Source organism: Clytia hemisphaerica, unplaced genomic scaffold (assembly GCF_902728285.1).
Source record: "Clytia hemisphaerica strain Z4C2 unplaced genomic scaffold, Clytia hemisphaerica genome assembly, whole genome shotgun sequence".
Lineage (NCBI taxonomy): Eukaryota > Metazoa > Cnidaria > Hydrozoa > Leptothecata > Clytiidae > Clytia > Clytia hemisphaerica.
In genome coordinates, this window is record NW_027104353.1 from 433,065 (window position 1) to 454,698 (window position 21,634).

Below are 21,634 nucleotides of genomic sequence, written 5' to 3' on the forward strand. Positions count from 1 at the left end.
ATTATTCAACTAGAAGAACAATGTTAACATCTTCCGCGGGAGAAGTGGATATAAAATGTTGTCCTGTAAGTTCGGATATACCCACGATTGTTTTGAAATCAAAGTATTTATTATTTGGTCTTTTTAGATGCGTCATGTCTACCTCAAATTCGTAAATACAGCAACATTTTTTGTATCTTTTCCATTCTTAAACACTGATTGACGCTCTCAATTTGACGTTTTACTGCTCAATAAGTTCCCGTTAATCGATTAAATTGAAATCGCTTTCAACAAACTTCCTGAAGAAACTATCATAATTAAAGGTTTATTTTTTACAAAGCTCATATTTATGGTGACGATTTCAAGTCCCATTCTCTTATTCCATTTGAAGCATAAAAAGGTATTTACGAGACATCTTCACACTACTCGATATACTCCCGTGGTTGATAAAAAACTAATTCAAATCCCCTTAAAGATAAAGTTAGAGAGCATCAACAATATCATCTTTGTTATCCTAAGGGCTTTTAATGTGTAAGCTAAACCGGCCTTTGCGACGACGGGAACCGTCTAGTTCTCCACTAACGATTTTCAATCAGATTTGGAAAATTTCCAAATCCAAAGCCCCTATGGGGCGCCAAAGTCTCCAAAATTAATCGTTTTGATTTTGGCGCGCCATTTTGAAATTATGACGTCATCAGAAAAAAGCTTTTCTGGAAATAGTTTGTCTTGCACAAACAAAACTACTGTCAAAATTTCAAGTTCATAGCATTACTGCCGCATCAATTGAATAGAGTGATTTAATAATTTATACCATAACTAGAAAAAACGCTGAGAATGAAGACGTTTGATATAATACCGTCATTTTTTTTCGTTACAGGTTGAGAAAAATGGAATCAGGGAAAGTAAAGTCGGCTGGTTTCTGTACTACTGATGTTGCCGAAGAAAGTGATCTTTTTCATTGGAAATTCCAAGACAACAGTAAGTCAATTGTTCATCTTAAAAAGCAAATGAGAATTCAAGATATTGGCAAGTTTCTACGGAAAAAGTACGTAAAAAATATCATTAGAGTAATACCTTTTTGTAATTTTTATCTTTTCAACGAATTCGAAAATGAAGATGAAAATTTCAAGAAGAGAAAATAAAGATTTTCCTACTGTGCCAAAAATCTTGTATTCATACCTTTCTGAAACTTCGAGGTTCGCCGATTTTAGTTTAGATTTCAGTTCTCTTAAGGCAATTTCTTAATCATTATACCAATTCTTTCAGCATTGCTTGACTTGGCCACATGTAAATCGATTTTATCGGAGATTGGCGCTCAGTTCGAACAATTGGTGTTACAAGAACAACAAGCCCAAACATGGACAAAAACATTGCGTATGATGAAAATACTTTTAACCACGCCTTGTCTTTCTATAATCACATATCCTATCATCTATTTAATTAAATGTCACTGATAGATGAAATAATCCAGTACGATAATGCAACCTGAATTTCGGATTCCTAAGCGAATCTACATTGGCTTAAGCCCAGACAAAAATTACAAGGCATGTCGAGGAGGTTTTCTCCGTCCAAGAGAACCGGCCCTCGAAGTACCTAAAAATACACGGAAGCTCTCTTGAAAAACTCAGAGAAGATCTCCCGAATTTCGACGAAAACCAAGTTACCTCGAAAAATTTCATAATTCGAAATTCCAGGGGTCTCTTAAATTTCCGCAAAAGTTTATCTTCTCGGTATTGAGAGGAGAGAATTTATTTCTGGGATAGCCCATTGCACTTAGTAGTGGTATGAAGAGTTTGCTAGCTATGGCTATGGGTCCTGGAATCATTTATAGCCCAATCGCATATCAAGAAGTGTAAATTCTTAAATTTGTTCTCTTCTTTATTTATTACAGCGAAGCTGGCATGGAAACGTGCAGTACTGCGTGTGCGTGAATTGTGTGATCTGTGCGCCACAAGTATCTTCAATAACCATTGGACCTGCGAAGCTTGTGGTCTCAGTATTTGCTTGGACTGCTTTTTCGCCAAGTTCAAGAAGAAAGGTTGGTACAAGAAACCATTATGGGTCTCGCTTTCAGATAGAATTGTTATTTGCATTATTATTCGATGCATTTGCACATTTGATATATATTCCTAAAAGGCCATCACGTCATCAATTTTGCTACAAAAGTGCAAGTGCTAACGAACACTGCAGTAGTAGTGGTCGAATACGGGTTTAAGCCGTGTAGAAAAGTTGAAATATTAAAATTAAAAACTAAATTTTACTTTTCAGGGAAGAATCTTCCATGGGCGGAGTGTGAATCAACAGGGATGGACCATAAAATCGAAGAGTTGCGAGTCACTCAAATCATACCGGATGGAAGTAAGATAATGTGGCTGCCCTTTTTATGATGAAAGTTGTCATATACGGTAGAGTCTTCATAATTCGAACACACACAAAATTTATTCGAATTATGGAAACTCTTCTTAGGGATTTTTCAAATGGAGGGACCAAAAAGTTTGTGCATGTTCAAGAGACTTCATTGCATTTCTCCTTTTACAAGCTGTCACGTAACAATCAAGTTGTTTTTCACCGACCACTCCGATTCTTCTCCCTCTGAATTATACCCCCTATTTCTAAATTAAAGAGATGACAATACTTAGTTATAATAGACCAAACATTGAATTGATGAATAATTTTAAAAGTATACAATGGATTATATTCATTTTAGTACTCGAGACTTTATACGAAGACCTGTTAAAAACTTGCGAAGAAATAAAGTTAGACTTTAAAAGGTTGGATTTGTTGGAATATCCAGAAGCAACGGACATGAGTATATTGGAATCAAATATCAATTGGCGAAAGGTTTGGAATTAATTATTCATTGTTTATAGAAGTATGACCCTGATGGACCTTATAATCAAGACCTAGAAGACCTCTACCATCTTTCCTCTAAGATCTTTATAACTATGGGACGGACGACATTTGTTTTATAATAAGCTGATATTCAATGGGTAAAAGTTGGTTATTGTGATTTATTAACCCGAGGTGACCAACGAAAACCTATTGAATATATGTGTTTTATTATATACCTAGAGTCAAAAATAAAACATTAATTATGTTAATAGTCAAACATTTCACTTAAAACACTCCCATAATCGAGCGTTCGAATGTTTTTCTTTTTTGATGATTTCATAAAATTTGTTCATGAAACTGCATGAAAGTGACAATCGATTTATTTTAATGAATTTCTTTGATAACAACAAGAGCGACAAAAAAAAATCAAACTTTGAAAACAAAATTTGAAAAAGAATTTTTACCGTGGTATAATAGCCATGGTATATCAGGAATTATTCAATGGCTGTTCTTGCCTACAGGTATATAATATGTAATAAGACATATTAAAGCCTAGTAGTGCTGTCCTCTGATATTAATTAGTGGCGCGGCCTAAAACATCAGGCAGTCAGGAGAATTCAAATATATGGTCGGATTTGGGTGAAATTTGACATACTTGTTCCTTGGGTGAATATCTGGAGGCTTTTTTCATTTTTGAAAAATCAGGCTAAAACATTGGGGTAGCCTGGAGACTTTGGCACACTTGTTCCCCTGGGATATATCTTGCATTTTTCCAAAATTTCGATTTTTGGGGCCTGGGTACTAATTCTTTTGTTTGTTCTGCTACAATCAGGCCTATTAACAATTTAAAGCTACTGAAATTGAAATTGAACGTTCGACTATTAATCAGGCTCAGGTTCGGTATTCTGATAGTAACACGTTCATTATTAGTAAAATCGGAAAGTGACGCAAGTAGCACTGGAGTACGAAGTACTGGAGGCCTCAAATTTCCTTAAGTTTGATTATTTATAATGCTAAAAACAAAATACTATGAAAAGACATGAAGTTTTATTTTATTTCCAGCAAAAGCTTTTCGGTAAAACCATCTTCAGTGTTAGTAATAGAAATAACTTTTTAAACATCTAGCACTGAAAATGGTTTTACCGAAAAGCCTTTGCTGAAAATAAAATAAAACATAAAATGTCTTTTTTCTTATAAAATACTTTAAAATTTCTAGAACCCGTTGGACTCTATCGTAGACCAAATGAATGTCAATATAGAGAGTGCAATTCCTTCCACGCCGGCCAACTGTGCATGGTTTTGTGATGGTCGAATGCTACACATTAATCAACCACGTCTTACGTCCCAAGCAATGGACCTCTTCAAGTCCGAATGGGCGAAAGGAAAGGTTTGTTACAATACATAATAAACCAGCTGCGCTGGAAGCTCCGGCTTAAGAGATTAAAAGATGTGAAAGATGAGCTTGTTGAGTTAGTTGTGTTAGAACGTTGACCACAAACTAGTAATCAGAACAGATCAGAAAGCAAAGTAATAATTCTATTGCAGAGCGATTATGAGAAATAATCTTAACGAATAAATAAACCAGCTGGAAGTTTAGCTCTTCTAAGTGATTACACAATATGCACTTTCTTGCCTCAAGAACCAACCCCACCCCTCGCCCACTCATCCTCCACTAAAAAATTGGAGCTAAAGGAGATAAACATTTAGAAGTCAATATTTCCAAGTTCTTATAAATTTATTTTTTTCTAAACTTGCCAATAGCGAAGCTAAAATGCGCCGTTGATTTGATTGTCCGGATAAAATTTTGGGGAGAAAAATAGCCTAAATTAGAGGCCACAGCTTTTAGCTAAGCGTTATTTTTGGACCTACCTTAAGGTAGTGTCCTATAAATTAACCCGTGTTCGTTAGTTAGTTCGTTAGTACGTTAGTTACCAACTTTTCTCGAGATTGGCTCATTCAATTTTTCTGATTTTTTGCACAAAGGTGCATTACTATAAACCCTCGAATGTGACGGAGCCCGATTTTCGAAAAAAAAAATTTTCCGGCCGGTAGAACCGGAAATGTCCCGAAAAAAGCGGTTTTTTGAGATTTTCTCGAGATTTTATCATTAGTTTTTTGCGATTTTTTGCACATAGATGCACATTAGTACTGCCGAAAAGGTGTCGAAAACCGTTTGCCGAAAAAAAAATTTTTCCGGTCTGTAGAACCGGAAATGTGCCGGAAATCGTCGTTTTTCACATTTCTGTCACATTTTTTCAACTTATTTAAGCTAAGGCTACACTGATAGTTTTTTTAGGCGGCTGCAATGCAATTAGCGTTGCATTGCAAGCGCGCGAGAAATTGCAAAATGTAGCACGTCATTTTTTTCTGCAATTGCTCTGCAACGCAATAAAAATATTGCAGAACAAATTGCAAGTGTCTGCAACAAAATCAGTTTGAACTGATTTTGTTGCAGAAGAATCTGCAATTTTTTTGACGATGTATCTGACATTCCAATCTTATTACGTCATTCGAACGTCGGACCTTCGAAAATCGAATGTTTTTGATAAAATCGAATGTTTTGTAATTCGAATGTTTTGTTATTCGAATGTTTTGTAGTTCGAATGTTTTGTAATTCGAATGTTTTGTAATTCGTTTTTTTGAAGTTTTCCTGGTTCCTTTTTTTTTATGGCTAGACGGCAACAATTGCATTGCAGCCGCCTGAAAAAACTATCAGTGTAGCCTTAGCTTTAATTGTTTCTTTACAGAAAAATGTTCTTTATGATGATGCCCAAAACTTAGCATCGTTTGATTTCCCAAAAAAATCATCCTTTGAATCCGGAACTCCTTAAAAATCGCCGGAACAGCCGAAAACCGGCGTAAAACGGTTTTCCTTCATTTTTTCAACTTATACTCGACAGATTTTCATGATTTTTTGCACAATGATGTAAAATGGCAATGCCCAAAATGTGACAGAGCCCAATTTTCGAAAAAGAAATTTTTCCGACCGCTAGAACCGGAAATGTCCCGAAAAAAGCGGTTTTTGAGATTTTCTCATTAGTTTTTTGCGATTTTTTGCACATAGATGCACATTAGTACTGCCGAAAAGGTGTCGAAAACCGTTTGTCGAAAAAAATTTTTTTCCGGTCTGTAGAACCGGAAATGTGCCGGAAATCGTCGTTTTTTTCACATTTCCGTCACATTTTTTCAACTTATTTAATTGTTTCTTTACAGAAAAATGTTCTTTATGATGATGCCCAAAACTTAGCATCGTTTGATTTCCAAAAAAATCATCCTTTGAATCCGGAACTCCTTAAAAATCGCCGGAACAGCCGAAAACCGGCGTAAAACGGTTTTCCTTCATTTTTTCAACTTATACTCAACAGATTTTCATTATTTTTGCACAATGATGTAAAATGGCAATGCCCAAAATGTGACAGAGCCCAATTTTCGAAAAAGAAATTTTTCCGGCCGCTAGAACCGGAAATGTCCCGAAAAAAGCGGTTTTTTGAGATTTTCTCGAGATTTTCTCATTAGTTTTTTTGCGATTTTTTGCACATAGATGCACATTAGTACTGCCGAAAAGGTGTCGAAAACCGTTTGTCGAAAAAAAAATTTTTCCGGTCTGTAGAACCGGAAATGTGCCGGAAATCGTCGTTTTTTTCACATTTCCGTCACATTTTTTCAACTTATTTAATTGTTTCTTTACAGAAAAATGTTCTTTATGATGATGCCCAAAACTTAGCATCGTTTGATTTCCAAAAAAATCATCCTTTGAATCCGGAACTCCTTAAAAATCGCCGGAACAGCCGAAAACCGGCGTAAAACGGTTTTCCTTCATTTTTTCAACTTATACTCAACAGATTTTCATGATTTTTGCACAATGATGTAAAATGGCAATGCCCAAAATGTGACAGAGCCCAATTTTCGAAAAAGAAATTTTTCCGGCCGCTAGAACCGGAAATGTCCCGAAAAAAGCGGTTTTTTGAGATTTTCTCGAGATTTTCTCATTAGTTTTTTGCGATTTTTTGCACATAGACGCACATTAGTACTGCCGAAAAGGTGTCGAAAACCGTTTGTCGAAAAAAAATTTTTTCCGGTCTGTAGAACCGGAAATGTGCCGGAAATCGTCGTTTTTTCACATTTCCGTCACATTTTTTCAACTTATTTAATTGTTTCTTTACAGAAAAATGTTCTCTATGATGATGCCCAAAACTTAGCATCGTTTGATTTCCAAAAAAATCATCCTTTGAATCCGAAACTCCTTAAAAATCGCCGGAACAGCCGAAAACCGGCGTAAAACGGTTTTCCTTCATTTTTTCAACTTATACTCGACAGATTTTCATGATTTTTTGCACAATGATGTAAAATGACAATGCCCAAAATGTGACTCCTCAATCTGTGATGAAATAATGAAAACTGAAAACTAAATGTTTTTTTACTTCGGTTTTAATTTTCTCTGAATGATTGATTAAAGTGTCGATATTATTTTTCTTTCACCGTTAAACATCGATGCGTTTCTTAATTGCTTTCTCCGTTCCAATAGATATATAAATCGAAATTTAAAATTATATACAGTATTACTTCCATTAAATTCTAATTATTCGTTTTATAAATAGGTAGGTCCATTAAAGTATTACTTGTTTTTGTTGGGATAATACTTGGTGGAGGAGAGTAGGACAATCTAAATAAAATGGTACAATAGTGTGTATGTAATAAATAGTGGTATATTTGGAAAAAACCTGTTTCGGGTTTGAAAAATCTTCAAAAGGAACGGTCGCCCCAACCAATGAAATTACGACAAAGTCCAAAAAATATCATTTTCCGTTATAACACTGTGAAAATTTCTCCGATCTTGTTAAAATTTACACAGGAATTGTGTTTTAGTATCCTTTACTGAATTCTCATAGTGATATAATTTTTAAAAATCTGTGTCGGGTTTGAAAAATCAAAAGGAACGGTCGCCAGCCGCGATGAAACTACGACAAAGTCCAACTACGATCATTTTCAGCCATAACACTGTTCAAATTTCTCCAATCTTGTTCAAATTCACACAGGAATTGTGTTTTAGTATCCTTTACTGAATTCTCGTAGTGTTATGTTTGTAAAAAATCTGTGTCGGGTTTGAAAAATCAAAAGGAACGGTCGCCAGCCGCGATGAAATTACGACAAAGTTCAACTACGATCATTTTCAGCCATAACACTGTGAAAATTTCTCCAATCTTGTTCAAATTTACACAGGAATTGTGTTTTAGTATTCTCTATTGAATTCTCATAGTGTTATGTTTGTAAAAAATCTGTGTCGGGTTTGAAAAATCAAAAGGAACGGGTCGCCAGTCAACAATGATGAATACACAAAACAGGATCATTTTACATCATTTTCAGCCATACACATAACACCACAAAAACTACTCAGATCGTTTTCAAATTTGCACTGTAATGTTGTAATTTTAGTATTTTCTTTTGAACACCCCTGTCTCAGTGACCCGGTGGCTTTAAAAATTTCACCGGGGATAAAAAATTTTCTTTGGAAATCCAGTGGGGATTTTTCAAAGACAGAAAATACCAGTGGGGACACAGAATTAGAATGAAAATTTCAGTGGGGATTTCGAAATTTTCTTTTTTTCCAAGTTTGTTGAAACAGTACAGTAAGTGTGATCAACGACCTAATAAAATAGATAGACCAGTATCCTATTGGAATGATCCGCGTAAGAATGATAAAAAATTTAATGATTTTTTGCATCATTAAAATGTCATTCCGCTTGCAAAAGCATTTTTTAAGATTAGCTATTGGTTGATATTGATCACATGACCTAAATTTTGTGAATATGTTCTTAATTTCAAGTCAAACTTTTAGGCTTAAAAATTAGTAAACATTGTTAAAAAATTATAACATTTGTATTTGGATAGTGTTTGTGTTTTCTATCTTAAGAACGCACCATGAACGCACGTTTATTTTCTTAGAGTTTTTCAAAAATGTTTAAAGAAAATGTGCTGAAAAGCGCAACAGTGTTGTCGAAAAATATTGAAAAATATCTTGTGAGAAAGATGATTAAAAATGCGATCTGACGTAAGCAAAAAAAATCGAAAATTATGTTTATGGTCAGTAGAAATTCGATATAATTGATTTTACACCATTTAGAGATGCTTGTAAAAAGTCTGATTTCTTTGTAATGACTTACGCGGACGGCGGAAAGACGGCAAGATGAAAGAATACAAAATGAATAGAAAACAAAAGATTTCTAAGAGCCATTGCATGAAGTTCTTGGTCCATCTATTTTATTAAGTCGTTGGTGTGATAAGCAAGCAATTTTATTTCAATCTTTATGTAATTATATGGATATGCATAATGCATAATAACATTTTTCTTTCCTCCCACCCAGTCTTGATTGGGTCAATGAGGCTCATTAAGTTGAATTACTTATATATCATTTCCTCCCTAAGTTCATTTGGCCAAAATTTCCAAACATAGACCTTTAATCTTGAACCGGCAGAATAGCAACTATTTGCTAACATGACAGCTATAACAAGAAATAGAAAAGCTGTATTGGAGTGGCTACTTTCCTAGGACAGTTGCCATATATATTTGACGAGATCAACGTCCTCATGATCTCGGACATAAATTTTGTATACCATGATCCTAATGAGCAGCCTAGCTCAATGGTACAAGATCGAGCAATCGACTGTCAATTTAATATTACCCCATTTTTTTCGGATTCGATTGTATTTGATTACGTTTACAGGGGGGTTTAGGATTTAAAAAGAATGGTGTATCTCTGGTATTATGACGTAACGGCTACACAAGTGTCTAAGGAGGCACCACCATGGTTGGGGCCGACGGGTTAGAAAATTTTTGAAAATAGGACCCTCTAGATTGGCTAAATATGGCCTCAAATTTAAAATTTTTGACAGTAAAAAAGCAGTTTTTTAGTCGTAATATAGCAAGATTTCAGGGTCTTTTCAGAGTGGAAAAGGAAAATAATGGGTTTCCTAGTAGTTTAAAAAATTTTTATACTCAGGTCTAGAGTTCCTAAGCCAAGTTGCTTTTAGGCCATTTTGAGGCCTGAGCCCTTTAGCACTGCGTTGCTTAAAATCCATTCACTTTTTGAATAAATAGGTATCTCAACAATAATAATGTACACATTTTCTATTAAACAGCATGGAAATATCACAAGCCTCACCACTACTGGGTCAGAAACCGTTCGATTCGGACACACAAACGCTTTTCCATGCGTGACAAACGGGTCACCCGTTCGTGACGAATGCTTATGATTTTTTTTAATAAAAGCGTTTGTCACGAACGGGAAACCGTTTGTCACGAATGGTTTTTAAAGAAAACCGTTCGCGAAGAACGCTTTAAAAACTTCAAGAGATAAAACCATACGCGAAGAATGCTTTTCCGTTTACCTCGAATGCTTTTGAACAATCGTTTAAAATCGTTCGTCACAAACGGTTGTAAGTTTTTAAAAATGTGTGCTGAATGGCTCTTCTTAACAATTGTCAAGATTATCGTCCTTAAAGGTATTCTATGGGAATAAAAGGAGCTTATTTTAGGCAGTGTCTTTATGCTGAGCCAGATAAATCAAAGCTACTTTTTTACGCAACGATATCCTGTAAACAAGTGAAAGATCAAAAGTTGTTTCGAGATGTGACCTCGCATTCTTTGGCTTTTGTAAACAAAAAAAGATTTCGAGCAAATTTATAATCGAATGTTTTGATTATAAGATAGAAAACGTTCTATTTATTATAAACATAAAAAGATTCGAAAGAGTATCAGTTAAAGTCTGAGGAATGAGGAATGTTTTTTTATTCAATGTATTTTCTAATCTTGTCGCACTTGTTTTTACTACATCCGCATCATCAGACCTTTCAATCAAAAAAAAACCTTTAAGAGAGGTTTTCCTCACATTGACTGTTATTAAAGTTTAATGATGATAAAAATAATTTGATTTTTCTTTGACTTTAAACGGAGTCACTGAGACAGGGGTGTATAAGGAAAGTTTAACAATAATTAAAATCATTTGATTATTCTTTGACTTCAATCGGAGTCACTGAGACAGGGTTGTAAGGAAAGTTTAATCTACCTTGGTTGAAAATCATTTCATTTTATTTTGACTTCAAACAGGGTCACTGAGACAGGGTGTAAAGAAAGTTTATTTGATACTGATGAAAATCATTTGACTTTTCTTTGACTTTTTACATTATTTGATCGGGTTCTTCGATTTGGGAGGGCTTGGCTTCTAGGCTATAATTTTGGCCACATCCCTTCTGATATGATTTGTTATAGGAGATGCCGTATCGGCGAACAACCCTTGTCGTGGTAAAAGGTAAGAAAAAAGAGATAATCCTCTATGGAAATTCACTTTATAGCAAATTTCATTTCATCAAGCATTTCATCGATACTTAAAATCTCATTTCTGCTCTCTGTGAAGAAAAGGAAGACAACGCAGTGTCATTTTATTAAGATCAAAAAGGCCGCCATTCTTGGGCAACATTTTCTCTCCTTTTTTGCAACATTTAAAAGAAAAAGAAGACATTCCAATGCTTATTACGTGATAAAAATCTCCCACGCTCTAAGAAACACAGGAAAAGTATGGAAATCACATGCTTGGTAAAACTGATTTCTGTGCATGTGATTCTGAAAAAAATCATAAGCGTGTGAAAATGCAATTCACAAGCCATCTTTTCTCGACTTAAATGGAGTGTCTGACTAGATCTAAAATCACAAATAGGATTGTTTGTCTTTCTTAGAGAGAGAGGTTTAATACCCTAAAAGTAACTCACTTCTATTCTATTTAACAAGTGAGAAAAGATGGATTGTGAATTACATTTTCACACGCATGTGATTTTTTGCAGGATCACATGCTCGGAAATTGGTTTTCACACGCATGTGATTCACGGATTTTTTCCTGTGAAAAGCTCTGATTTTCATTTTTACAATGTATAACCTTTTCTTAAAATTAAAGAAGGACGGAAGTAGGAAAAGATTGGGCTTATAAGCATATCTAGACTCATCATACTATGGCAAAGATTTAAGAATTTTTCAAAATTTGTTTGTTTTTGGCTGGATTTTCGAAATTTCTCTAAATTTTTGCTTAGGATATAAGCATCCTTCAAAGCATTTTTCAGCTTTGTAAATCTCTCGATCTAAGCATTTCCGAGCCAGCTTTTGAATTTTTGTATGCTTATAAAAAATCAATTGCATTTCTAAGATCGATTTTATTGAATCGCTTTTTTCGAATCGCTTTCTTTGCAACTTTTAGAGTGTTTCTAAGATCACTTTTATCAAATCGCTTTCTTCGTAACTTTCAAGGGTGTTTCAAATATCACTTTTATCAAATCGCTTTCTTCGTAACTTTTCAGAGTGTTTTCTAAGATCATTTTTATCAAATCGCTGTTTTCGAAACATTTAAGAGTGTTTCGAATATCACCTTTATCAAATTGCTTTCTTCGTAACTTTCAAGGGTGTTTCTAAGATCATTTTTATCAAATCGCTGTTTTCGAAACATTTAAGAGTGTTTCGAATATCACTTTTATCAAATCGCTTCATTCGTAACTTTTAAGAGTGTTTCTAAGATCACTTTTATCAAATCGCTTTCTTCGTAACTTTTCAGAGTGTTTTCTACGATTATTTTTATCAAATTGCTGTTATCGAAACATTTAAGAGTGTTTCAAATATCACTTTTATCAAATCGCTTCATTCGTAACTTTTAAGAGTGTTTCTAAGATCACTTTTATCAAATCGCTTTCTTCGTAACTTTTCAGAGTGTTTCTAAGATCACTTTTATCAAATCGCTGTTTTCGAAACATTTAAGAGTGTTTCAAATATCACTTTTATCAAATCGCTTCATTCGTAACTTTTAAGAGTGTTTCTAAGATCACTTTTATCGAATTGCTTTCTTCGTAACTTTTCAGAGTGTTTCTAAGATCACTTTTATCAAATCCCTTTCTTTGTAACTTTTCAGAGTGTTTCTAAGATCACTTTTATCAAATCGCTTTCTTCGTAACTTTCAAGAGTGTTTCTAAGATCTAAGGTTATTCTAATACAGGTGTTCTCTAAAAGATCGTTCGTGGTGAGACAGGGGTATCTTCAAAGTTTTTCTTTTAATTACTTAATATTCTGGTTTTGACTTTCTAGACGGAATGAAGATTTGATTTGAAAAGAAAAGTTAATAATGATTTTTACCTAAAGTTTCCTTATAACTTATCGACCCCGAACAGTTTTTTAAAGCAATGTTGCTGCAAATCTTTAATGACTTTTATTTCAATTTTGACCCCTTCTATAAAGTTACCCTTTTTTAAAAAACATTAATGAGAGAAGTAACTCAATAAGTAAATTCATTCCCCGTTCCATAAATCCGAGTAAATGCGAAGTAAATTTTCTTAGAAATCTTTCCCATTAAAATCCATTCGTTGCGTATGTTAAACCGTTTGTGACAAACGGTTTTTTGAATAATTCTTTAAAAGCATTCGCGGCAAACGGAAAAGCACTCTTCGCATACGGTTTCATTTCTCAAATTTTCGTAAGCGTTCTTCACGAACGCTTTTCTTTTTAAGCCGTTCTTCACAAACGGGTTAAAAAGCAAAAGCGTTCGTCGCGAATGGTCGCAATCAAACTTTTTTAAAGGGCGTTTGCGAAGGATGCAAAAGCATTCGTCGCAAACGGTTAACCCGTTCGTCACGCATGGAAAAGCGTTCGTGTGTCCGAATCAAACGGTTTCTGACCCAGTAGTGCACAAAGGGAGAGAGCCATAAAAATATACAAAAGAGATGAACAAGAAAATTGTTAGAAATTTTGTGTATATAATCTATTATATCAAAACCTCTGCGAGAGAAAAAAAAAGTTATGTATAAAGTTAAGCTTTTTTGAGTCAAAGTTGTTCATTTGTTTTGAAAAATAAAAATCTATTATCAAGCTTTAATGAAGCTTATGGACATTTTTCAATAAAACTAAATATGAAATAAAATGTAAAAACTAGAAAAACAGTAATAACATAATGCCTCTACATCCATTTATCCTTATGTCACTTTCATTAAAATTCCAAGAGACACCAGCCAAAACATAAAATAATTCACAATAATCCCAAAAAAAATGAAAAACATTTCTCAGTCAAGCAAAATGAATTCTTGGTACTTATTTTAAATCATAGGTTGGGTTTCTTTACTTTGTGTATATGCATGTCAAGATGATAGCAGAACAGGAATATAATCCATCAAAAATGAATTTGAAACATATTCCCAAGTTAGTTCAAGAAATGTCGTTCGATGTTTGAGCTCTGAGTTTGGGAAGAAGCACGTCAAATTATCAATATCATTGACCGATTCATAATTTTGATAACAAAAATCATATTCATGGTCTTGAGAAGTCTGTTTACAATCTCTTTGATATCGGAACTATTTGACAGGTTCAGTATCATATGCAATCAGTTCAACAATTTTGTCTTTGTTGGTGGTCACTAGATAGCCCTATCATATGCATCTGCTGCTGTTGTATTTTGCAGGCCATGGGTCATGCTGTATCATGATGGACAAAATAAAATCCTCCAGAAATTCCTCACAACAAGATTCAAAGCAAATCATTCCCATAATTTTTTAGTTTCTACAATGACAATATCCATTCTCTCCCTTGTATAAATTTCGTCTTATGACTGTTCTTTTTTCTTGAGGTAGAAATAAATCCCGACAAACATGTCCCTCTCAGGACTCAGCTTCTTGCAAAGTTTTCCAAGTTTGTTTTCTCTCTGTCTTCCTTTTCATCATAACAGTTTACAAAACATCAAACTGACACTGATAAAAATCCATTAAAGTATTCTCAGGGTCAACAGAAGTCTAATTTCAACCCATTTTAATCATCAAAACTCCATAAAACTGCATGAAGAGCACAAAGGTTTAAAACCACTGTAAACCTGTAAACAGTTTTTCCAGTGTCTCACATTCTAGACTAGGCCTGTTCATAACAAAAAATCGGGATTTTCTAGCCTAGCTGAGCGCGTACTACTTAGGTAAAGAAATCTGTCAGTTTGTTTCGCTTAGCTTGCGAGCGTGCAAAGTATATATTTAAAGGTATTTCAAAATCAAAACAAATATGGTAGACAATCTATCTTAAATTGGATGTTAAAAAAAATTGGCTGGCTGGATGAAGTTGCTTGACAATGAACAGTCAGTCTTAAAGATAAAGATTATCAGTTAAGAGTTAATCAAAGATAGAATAACAGTTAGCAGTTTTTTTAACATAAGTTTTCAAACTAAAGTTTTGCATAAATTCTGTTGATGTTTTTTAGCATAGGCGGGTAGCGGGGTTTTCTCAAAATCTTCAAGTTTCAGTGGGGACCGGCGGGGAAATAAAAATTTTGAAGAGCTACTTAGCGGGGATCTAGATAAATTAAAAGTTTTCAGTGGGGATTCCCCGGAGGCAAATTTAGCCCGTTTTTTTCCCCGGGGACAAAATTTTGGACCTTTTTTTCAGCGGGTGGGGGTGCCCAGCGGGTCTGTGACACAGGGGTGTTTTTGAATTCCAATAGCTGTGTGTTTGGAAGTTTCATTGTCAAGTTAGAGTTTTACACGCTTTTTTTTTTATAAGAATGGTGTAAATCCATTTCATCATGGATATTCTTAACTTTTTTGGGAAAATCATCCTAAAATATTCTTACAACATTCTTAGGTTAGGATCCTAATTGACAATTTATAATTTAAAATGGTCTAAAAATGGCATTCTTAGCTTGAGTAGCAAAATTCTATGATGGTGATATTCTTAGCATATTCTTGATTTTTTGGCCATTTTCATCATGGACATTCTTATAAAGTGTATTCTTATATAAAAAAAAGCGTGTATGATTTTCAGTGTCTAGAAGAGAAGTTAGCTATATGATTTAAGCACTCGATCAGCTGACGATTCATGGCCAAAATTTCTCCAAAGTCTTTCCACATTGTTAGAGAACCAGTATGCATAAAACTTCTCATAAATCATGTCCAAAACGTCATGAATAATGATGAAAATGATCAATTTTTCACTGAGATTCACTTTCGGCAGCCATCTTTTTCTAAATACTTTTGGCCAATCAAATCACAATATTATCAGAATCCAGTTAATCCGTTTTTTAAATCGGAATAGATCATCGGATTAGATAAACAAAAAAAAAATGTCTTGACCGTTGTCGGAAGAGAGAATTAAAGGCTCCTAGGCCGGAGCAATTAATGATAGTGATGAAAGAAGCGCGCTTTTTTTGGCTAATTATTATGAAATCTAGTTGTCTAATAGGAGGCCTGATAATGTAACAAATATCATCAAAACCAGCCGTTTATTACACTCTTGTACGGAAAAATACTAGAAGGGTGATGAGTCACTTTATGACGATCAATCTTTTCTACGGTGTTCAAAGTTCTTCCGTCTTAGACGGTTTTTTGTCTCAGCGAAATGTATAAAGAGGCTTTTCCGTTTTAAATGTTGCTTAACTCACCAGAATCTCAAGAATTTGTGTTAATTTTCTGTGTAAAATCCATTTTTCGTCTCAGACAAAAAAAACCTTGCTTCTGACTACTTCATCCATCTTTTTCAGCCGGTCATTGTTTCAAACGTCCATAAAAACATGAACCGTGACCTGTGGACTCCAGAATCTTTCGAACGTGATTTTGGTAAGTTGCTAAAGATTTTCGATTCTACTGCTGTCTTCTCGTATTTCCTTTATCATGTCTTCAAAAATATTTTCAGTAAGATTATTAAATTTGAGTAATTTTACTGAAAGAGTACTCACTAAAGGTCTCCCCTGAAGAGTGGATTAATTCGGATAGTTAAAAATGAAGAAAAAATCATAATCCCGATTATGGGATGCTGTCTTGACTAAAAATTTTGAATTTAGGCTTAGTAGAAACTAAAGCGGGTGGAAAGTTATAGAAAAAGGAAATTTTTGACAATTAAAAACTCTCGGAAATATATTTCATTTCATCAAAATATAAACCTTCTTTTAAATTTTCTCGAAAAATATAACGGTTCATCTAGAATAGACAGGCTTTCGTATGACAGACATACTAGGATTTAATCAATACTTAAATGAGTTTCTAACGAAAATCCATTTTTTCATTTCCCTTCACCTGTAGTGAGGTATCTGCTATGACCTAAGTGACAAGATTCACCGGACTGTCCGCTGGTGTAGCAGTGAAAACAGTCTTTTAATCGTTTAAATCTTGGGCCATTGATCGTAATTCATCGAGGTAGTGTCTCACTAAATTGTTGATGGTGTTACTACTGGAATTTTGAAATCTTTCCCTAAAATTGAATTTTTGTTCCGCTGAAGATAATTTGTTACTGTGATTGTCACTTTCTTGTTTCAATTGACTGTTCATCGCTTTTTCTGCTTCATCGATAGCGCTCTTCATCATTAGACCTTTCAATTTATTCTTTGTTTTTGAGCTGATGTCCTTAGACATGATTCGTCATTTGAAATATTCATAGCCCTTCATTTTAGGAATAAGTTTTTTTGCACAGAGGTTGATCGATTTTTCATAGTTTATCGAGTCTGCAATAGAGAGAAATGCGATAAGATAGTTTTCACTGGCGCTCTCTAAAGTTTGGCTCATCAAGCAGATCTCATTACGCACAAATTTACTGACATCTGCCATCATATATTCTTCAGATAGTTTCATGAGACTTCTCAGCGTTTTGAATTGTTTCGGCTTTTCATCTTCTTCTGAAATCAAATAGAAAATGGATTTGTTGAATTCTGCTTCAAAACTGTGTATCAATATCTTTGCACTTGAAAATAAATAGGCCTCGAGTGCATTTAAGATACCTTAAAATTGATTGAAAAGCGTATTTTCTAGATTGAATCTCCTAGTCTATTTTACCAACATTGTAAATACTATGCATAAATACAATTTGAAGAACAAAAATGATTTCTCCATTAATTTGTTCACATTCACATTTTGGTCCCAGGTAAACAGAAGAGAAATTGGTGTAAAACTTACCAAACTCAAAATCCATTTTGCTGGGATAAATAATTTTCAGTATCTGTTCAATGAGGGGGAGAGATTTTCCCGGTAACGACACTCGTTTTGTTTCTGCCTCCTTAAATTTTTCGTTGAACATTTTGTCGAAGACAGGAGATGCTATGGATAGAATGTCATTGTGAACATGGAGTTCTTTCTCTTCCACCACTAACACTGCATCGCTCTCCCGCCATGGTTTTGAAAATGGTCCACTGATTTCTATCTGGTCATCTCTTTCATTTCTGCGTCTTTTCCTTTCTGGTTCGAATACTTCTGATTCGTGATTTTTTGGTAAATTTGACTTCGACATTTTTGAATGGTAGCTAAAAATATAACGTTTTGAATGATAACTAAAAACATATAACGTTTTGAATGATAGCTAAAAACATATAACGTTTTGAATGGTAGCTAAAAACATATGACGTTTTGAATGATAGCTAAAAACATTTAACGTTTTGAATGATAGCTAAAAACATATAACGTTTTGAATCGTAGCTAAAAATATAACGTTTTGAATGATAGCTAAAAACATATGACGTTTTGAATGATAGCTAAAAACATATAACGTTTTGAATCGTAGCTAAAAATATAACGTTTTGAATGATAGCTAAAAACATATAACGTTTTGAATGATAGCTAAAAACATATAACGTTTTGAATGGTAGCTAAAAACATATAACGTTTTGAATGGTAGCTAAAAACATGACGTTTTGAATGATAGCTAAAACATATTACGTTTTGAATCGTAGCTAAAAATATAACGTTTTGAATGGTAGCTAAAAACATGACGTTTTGAATGATAGCTAAAAACATATAACGTTTTGAATCGTAGCTAAAAATATAACGTTTTGAATGATAGCTAAAAACATATAACGTTTTGAATGATAGCTAAAAACATATAACGTTTTGAATGGTAGCTAAAAACATATAACGTTTTGAATGGTAGCTAAAAGCATGACGTTTTGAATGATAGCTAAAAACATATAACGTTTTGAATGATAGCTAAAAACATTTAACGTTTTGAATGATAGCTAAAAACATATAACGTTTTGAATCGTAGCTAAAAACATAAAACGTTTTGAATGATAGCTAAAAACATATAACGTTTTGAATGATAGCTAAAACATATAACGTTTTGAATGGTAGCTAAAAACATATAACGTTTTGAATGGTAGCTAAAAACATGACGTTTTGAATGATAGCTAAAAACATATAACGTTTTGAATGATAGCTAAAAACATTTAACGTTTTGAATGATAGCTAAAAATATAACGTTTTGAATCGTAGCTAAAAGCCACATAAAACGTTTTGAATGATAGCTAAAAACATATAACGTTTTGAATGATAGCTAAAACATATAACGTTTTGAATGATAGCTAAAAATATATAACGTTTTGAATGATAGCTGAAACATAAAACGTTTTAAATGGTAGCTAAAAACATAACGTTTTGAGCTCCTTCAGTTATCCTATGATTGCACTTTTTGAATTTACAAATAAAAATTCGTTTAATAGTTAAAGAACTTTCTGAGATGAAAACATTTCACATTTTCCTCGCTTCGAAAAACGTCATTCACTTAAATATCAAATCATACCATATCCTATCACAACAGTACGATATTCAGTAAACTTTTAAAACAGTTGCTTTTGTCACTAAAACTTTCTTTCTAAGAAATACGAGTGTTTAATTGTCATCAGCTTGTTATCATACCCATGTGGTTTCAAATTACCAAAGTTTTGGCATCTAGATGAACATGTTGGCACTTTTGGCTAATTTACCATTTTTCGAAAATTAAGTTCGAGCGAGAATGTCAATTTCGGGCCTTTAACTTGATTTCAACGATTATTTCGATCTGGGAGGGGTTTATTGGTTTCTAGGCTATATTACAAGCCCTACCGGACCATTTTTGAACTTTTGGTTCCTCAGATCCTAAGGTCCCAAGTCTTAAGTCTAGCGTTAAAACTCAGAGTTAAAACTATACCCTTCGAACCTACTTTAGAGCACTTGCAAATCGATTGTGGTTTCAAAACACCCCGGTGGATTTCCTTTTTGTGCCAAGTATTTCGTCACCGATTGTAGATGAACATGTTGTCTCTAACTTAGACAAACAAAATGTCGTAATGTTTCATAATTTAAAATAAATGGCAATACTTTACAAAAATCCAAACTGTTTTGCTTGTAGTTATCTTCTTTCCTGATAGTCTTGTAAACCGGCTCATGATAACTATAAAAAGGATTATTAGCAGCTTGTACGACTTTTTCTTTTTCTTTACAGGCGGTGAACTGAACGACATTGTCAATTGTTTTGACGGTACAATCATGGAAAAAATGCCCATACGTGAATTCTGGCGAGGTTTTGAGAAGATCAAGGAAAGACCCGAGTGTAAACAACCTGTAGCGCTTTTAAAACTGAAGGTAATTTAGGCAGTTTTCTTTGAATCAATGGCATTGAAATTGAAGGTAATTTAGGCAGTTTTCTTTGAATCAATGGCATTGATTGTTTATTAAAACGATTTACTATCGGTATACAGTCAGTACTCTCTAAATCGAACCCCTGTTATTCGAATTTTTCTGTAATTCGAACTAAAACATTGGTCCCCTCATTCTGGAATATCGCACAAAATACTCTCCGGTCAAGTTTGGGCCTGAAATCAACAACGTTCGATTCACGAAATATTTACAATATAGAATCTTAGTTTAATATTTTGGATTTGTATTTATCTCTATTTTTTCAATATTTAGGATTGGCCACCTGGGACAGACTTCAAAGAAAAGTTACCAAACAGGTCAGTGTATTCTTTCGATGGTTCGTACCAGTTCATGATTCTCGTGATGTTTTAAAAACACTTGGTAATAAATGTGTCTGTTGTTATTCTCTAATTCGGTCAAGCTAAAGATTTGTACGCCTGTGAGTCTATATGAAAAACTTTGTCGGTATTCTTTTTTCCACTATTAGACCTCGTAAATGTAGTTGGAAATACACTTGAATTTAATTGACTCGATCGATTTAAAGTTTTACGGACGAAAGCTAAGACCTTCCTCTAAACAATGAAAAGGTCAACTTAAAAAATTCTACCTTAAAGCTCACAATAGCAAGACAAACTTGTATACTTTTTTTGGCGCACTTGCTAGACTTAAATTTTAAGGAGTTAAATTTCTATATTTTCAGGTTTCACGACATTATGCAAGCTCTTCCTGCTTCGCCCTATACTCATCGTAATGGCGAATTTAACCTTTCAGCAAGGTCAGTCGTTATTTTTTATAACAAAAAACGACCAATTCAAGTGACTTTCAATATTTAGATACAGTGGATTCTCCTTAATTCCGAATTTCTATAATTTGAACTAATCTCAGTTCCTGTCAATTAAGATACATCGTTCTATCACTCTTAAGTTTTTTTCATTGCCCGTGCAACTTGCTTTTTTCCATGTTTCCAGGCTCCCCGACTTTTTCGCGGTCCCTGATCTTGGACCAAAAATGTACAACGCATATGGCTCTGCTTCTTACCCGAAAGCTGGCACCACCAACCTTCACTTGGATATTTCAGATGCTACTAACGTTATTGTAAGATATGACTTCATTGATTTGAATAATTCTGGAGGATTCTATTTTGCTAATTACTGACGGCTGGGGTTTTATAAAAAACTAAGATTTTTAAAGTCATTTTATGGCCCAGCCATAATTTTTAGATTAGTACAATTTGTGCAATTTTTCATTTTTGTTCACTTTTTCATCAAATCTTTTTGTGTTTTGAAGGCGTATGTAGGAATTCCAGACGATGACGAAGAGCACCATCAGAAAGAAATCGATGGTAAGGGAAATTCAGAATCAGGATTCAGATAAATAACTCGGAAAGCAAAAG

At 33.9% G+C, this 21,634-nt stretch overlaps 1 protein-coding gene across 4 annotated transcripts in view; it reads left to right on the forward strand.

Moving 5' to 3' along the window:
• Positions 1–21,634, forward strand: part of LOC136818047 (lysine-specific demethylase 3A-like) — a 57,475-nt gene that overhangs the window by 32,997 nt on the left and 2,844 nt on the right. For all 4 annotated transcript variants that reach the window (XM_067074407.1, XM_067074408.1, XM_067074410.1 and 1 more), the window contains 12 exons: positions 857–957; positions 1,246–1,353; positions 1,871–2,017; positions 2,248–2,337; positions 2,687–2,820; positions 4,028–4,198; positions 16,347–16,422; positions 20,048–20,187; positions 20,515–20,558; positions 20,942–21,016; positions 21,210–21,336; positions 21,529–21,583. In XM_067074407.1, coding sequence (XP_066930508.1) covers positions 857–957; positions 1,246–1,353; positions 1,871–2,017; positions 2,248–2,337; positions 2,687–2,820; positions 4,028–4,198; positions 16,347–16,422; positions 20,048–20,187; positions 20,515–20,558; positions 20,942–21,016; positions 21,210–21,336; positions 21,529–21,583 — 1,268 coding nt within the window. The remainder of the gene's footprint in view (positions 1–856; positions 958–1,245; positions 1,354–1,870; positions 2,018–2,247; positions 2,338–2,686; positions 2,821–4,027; positions 4,199–16,346; positions 16,423–20,047; positions 20,188–20,514; positions 20,559–20,941; positions 21,017–21,209; positions 21,337–21,528; positions 21,584–21,634) is intronic.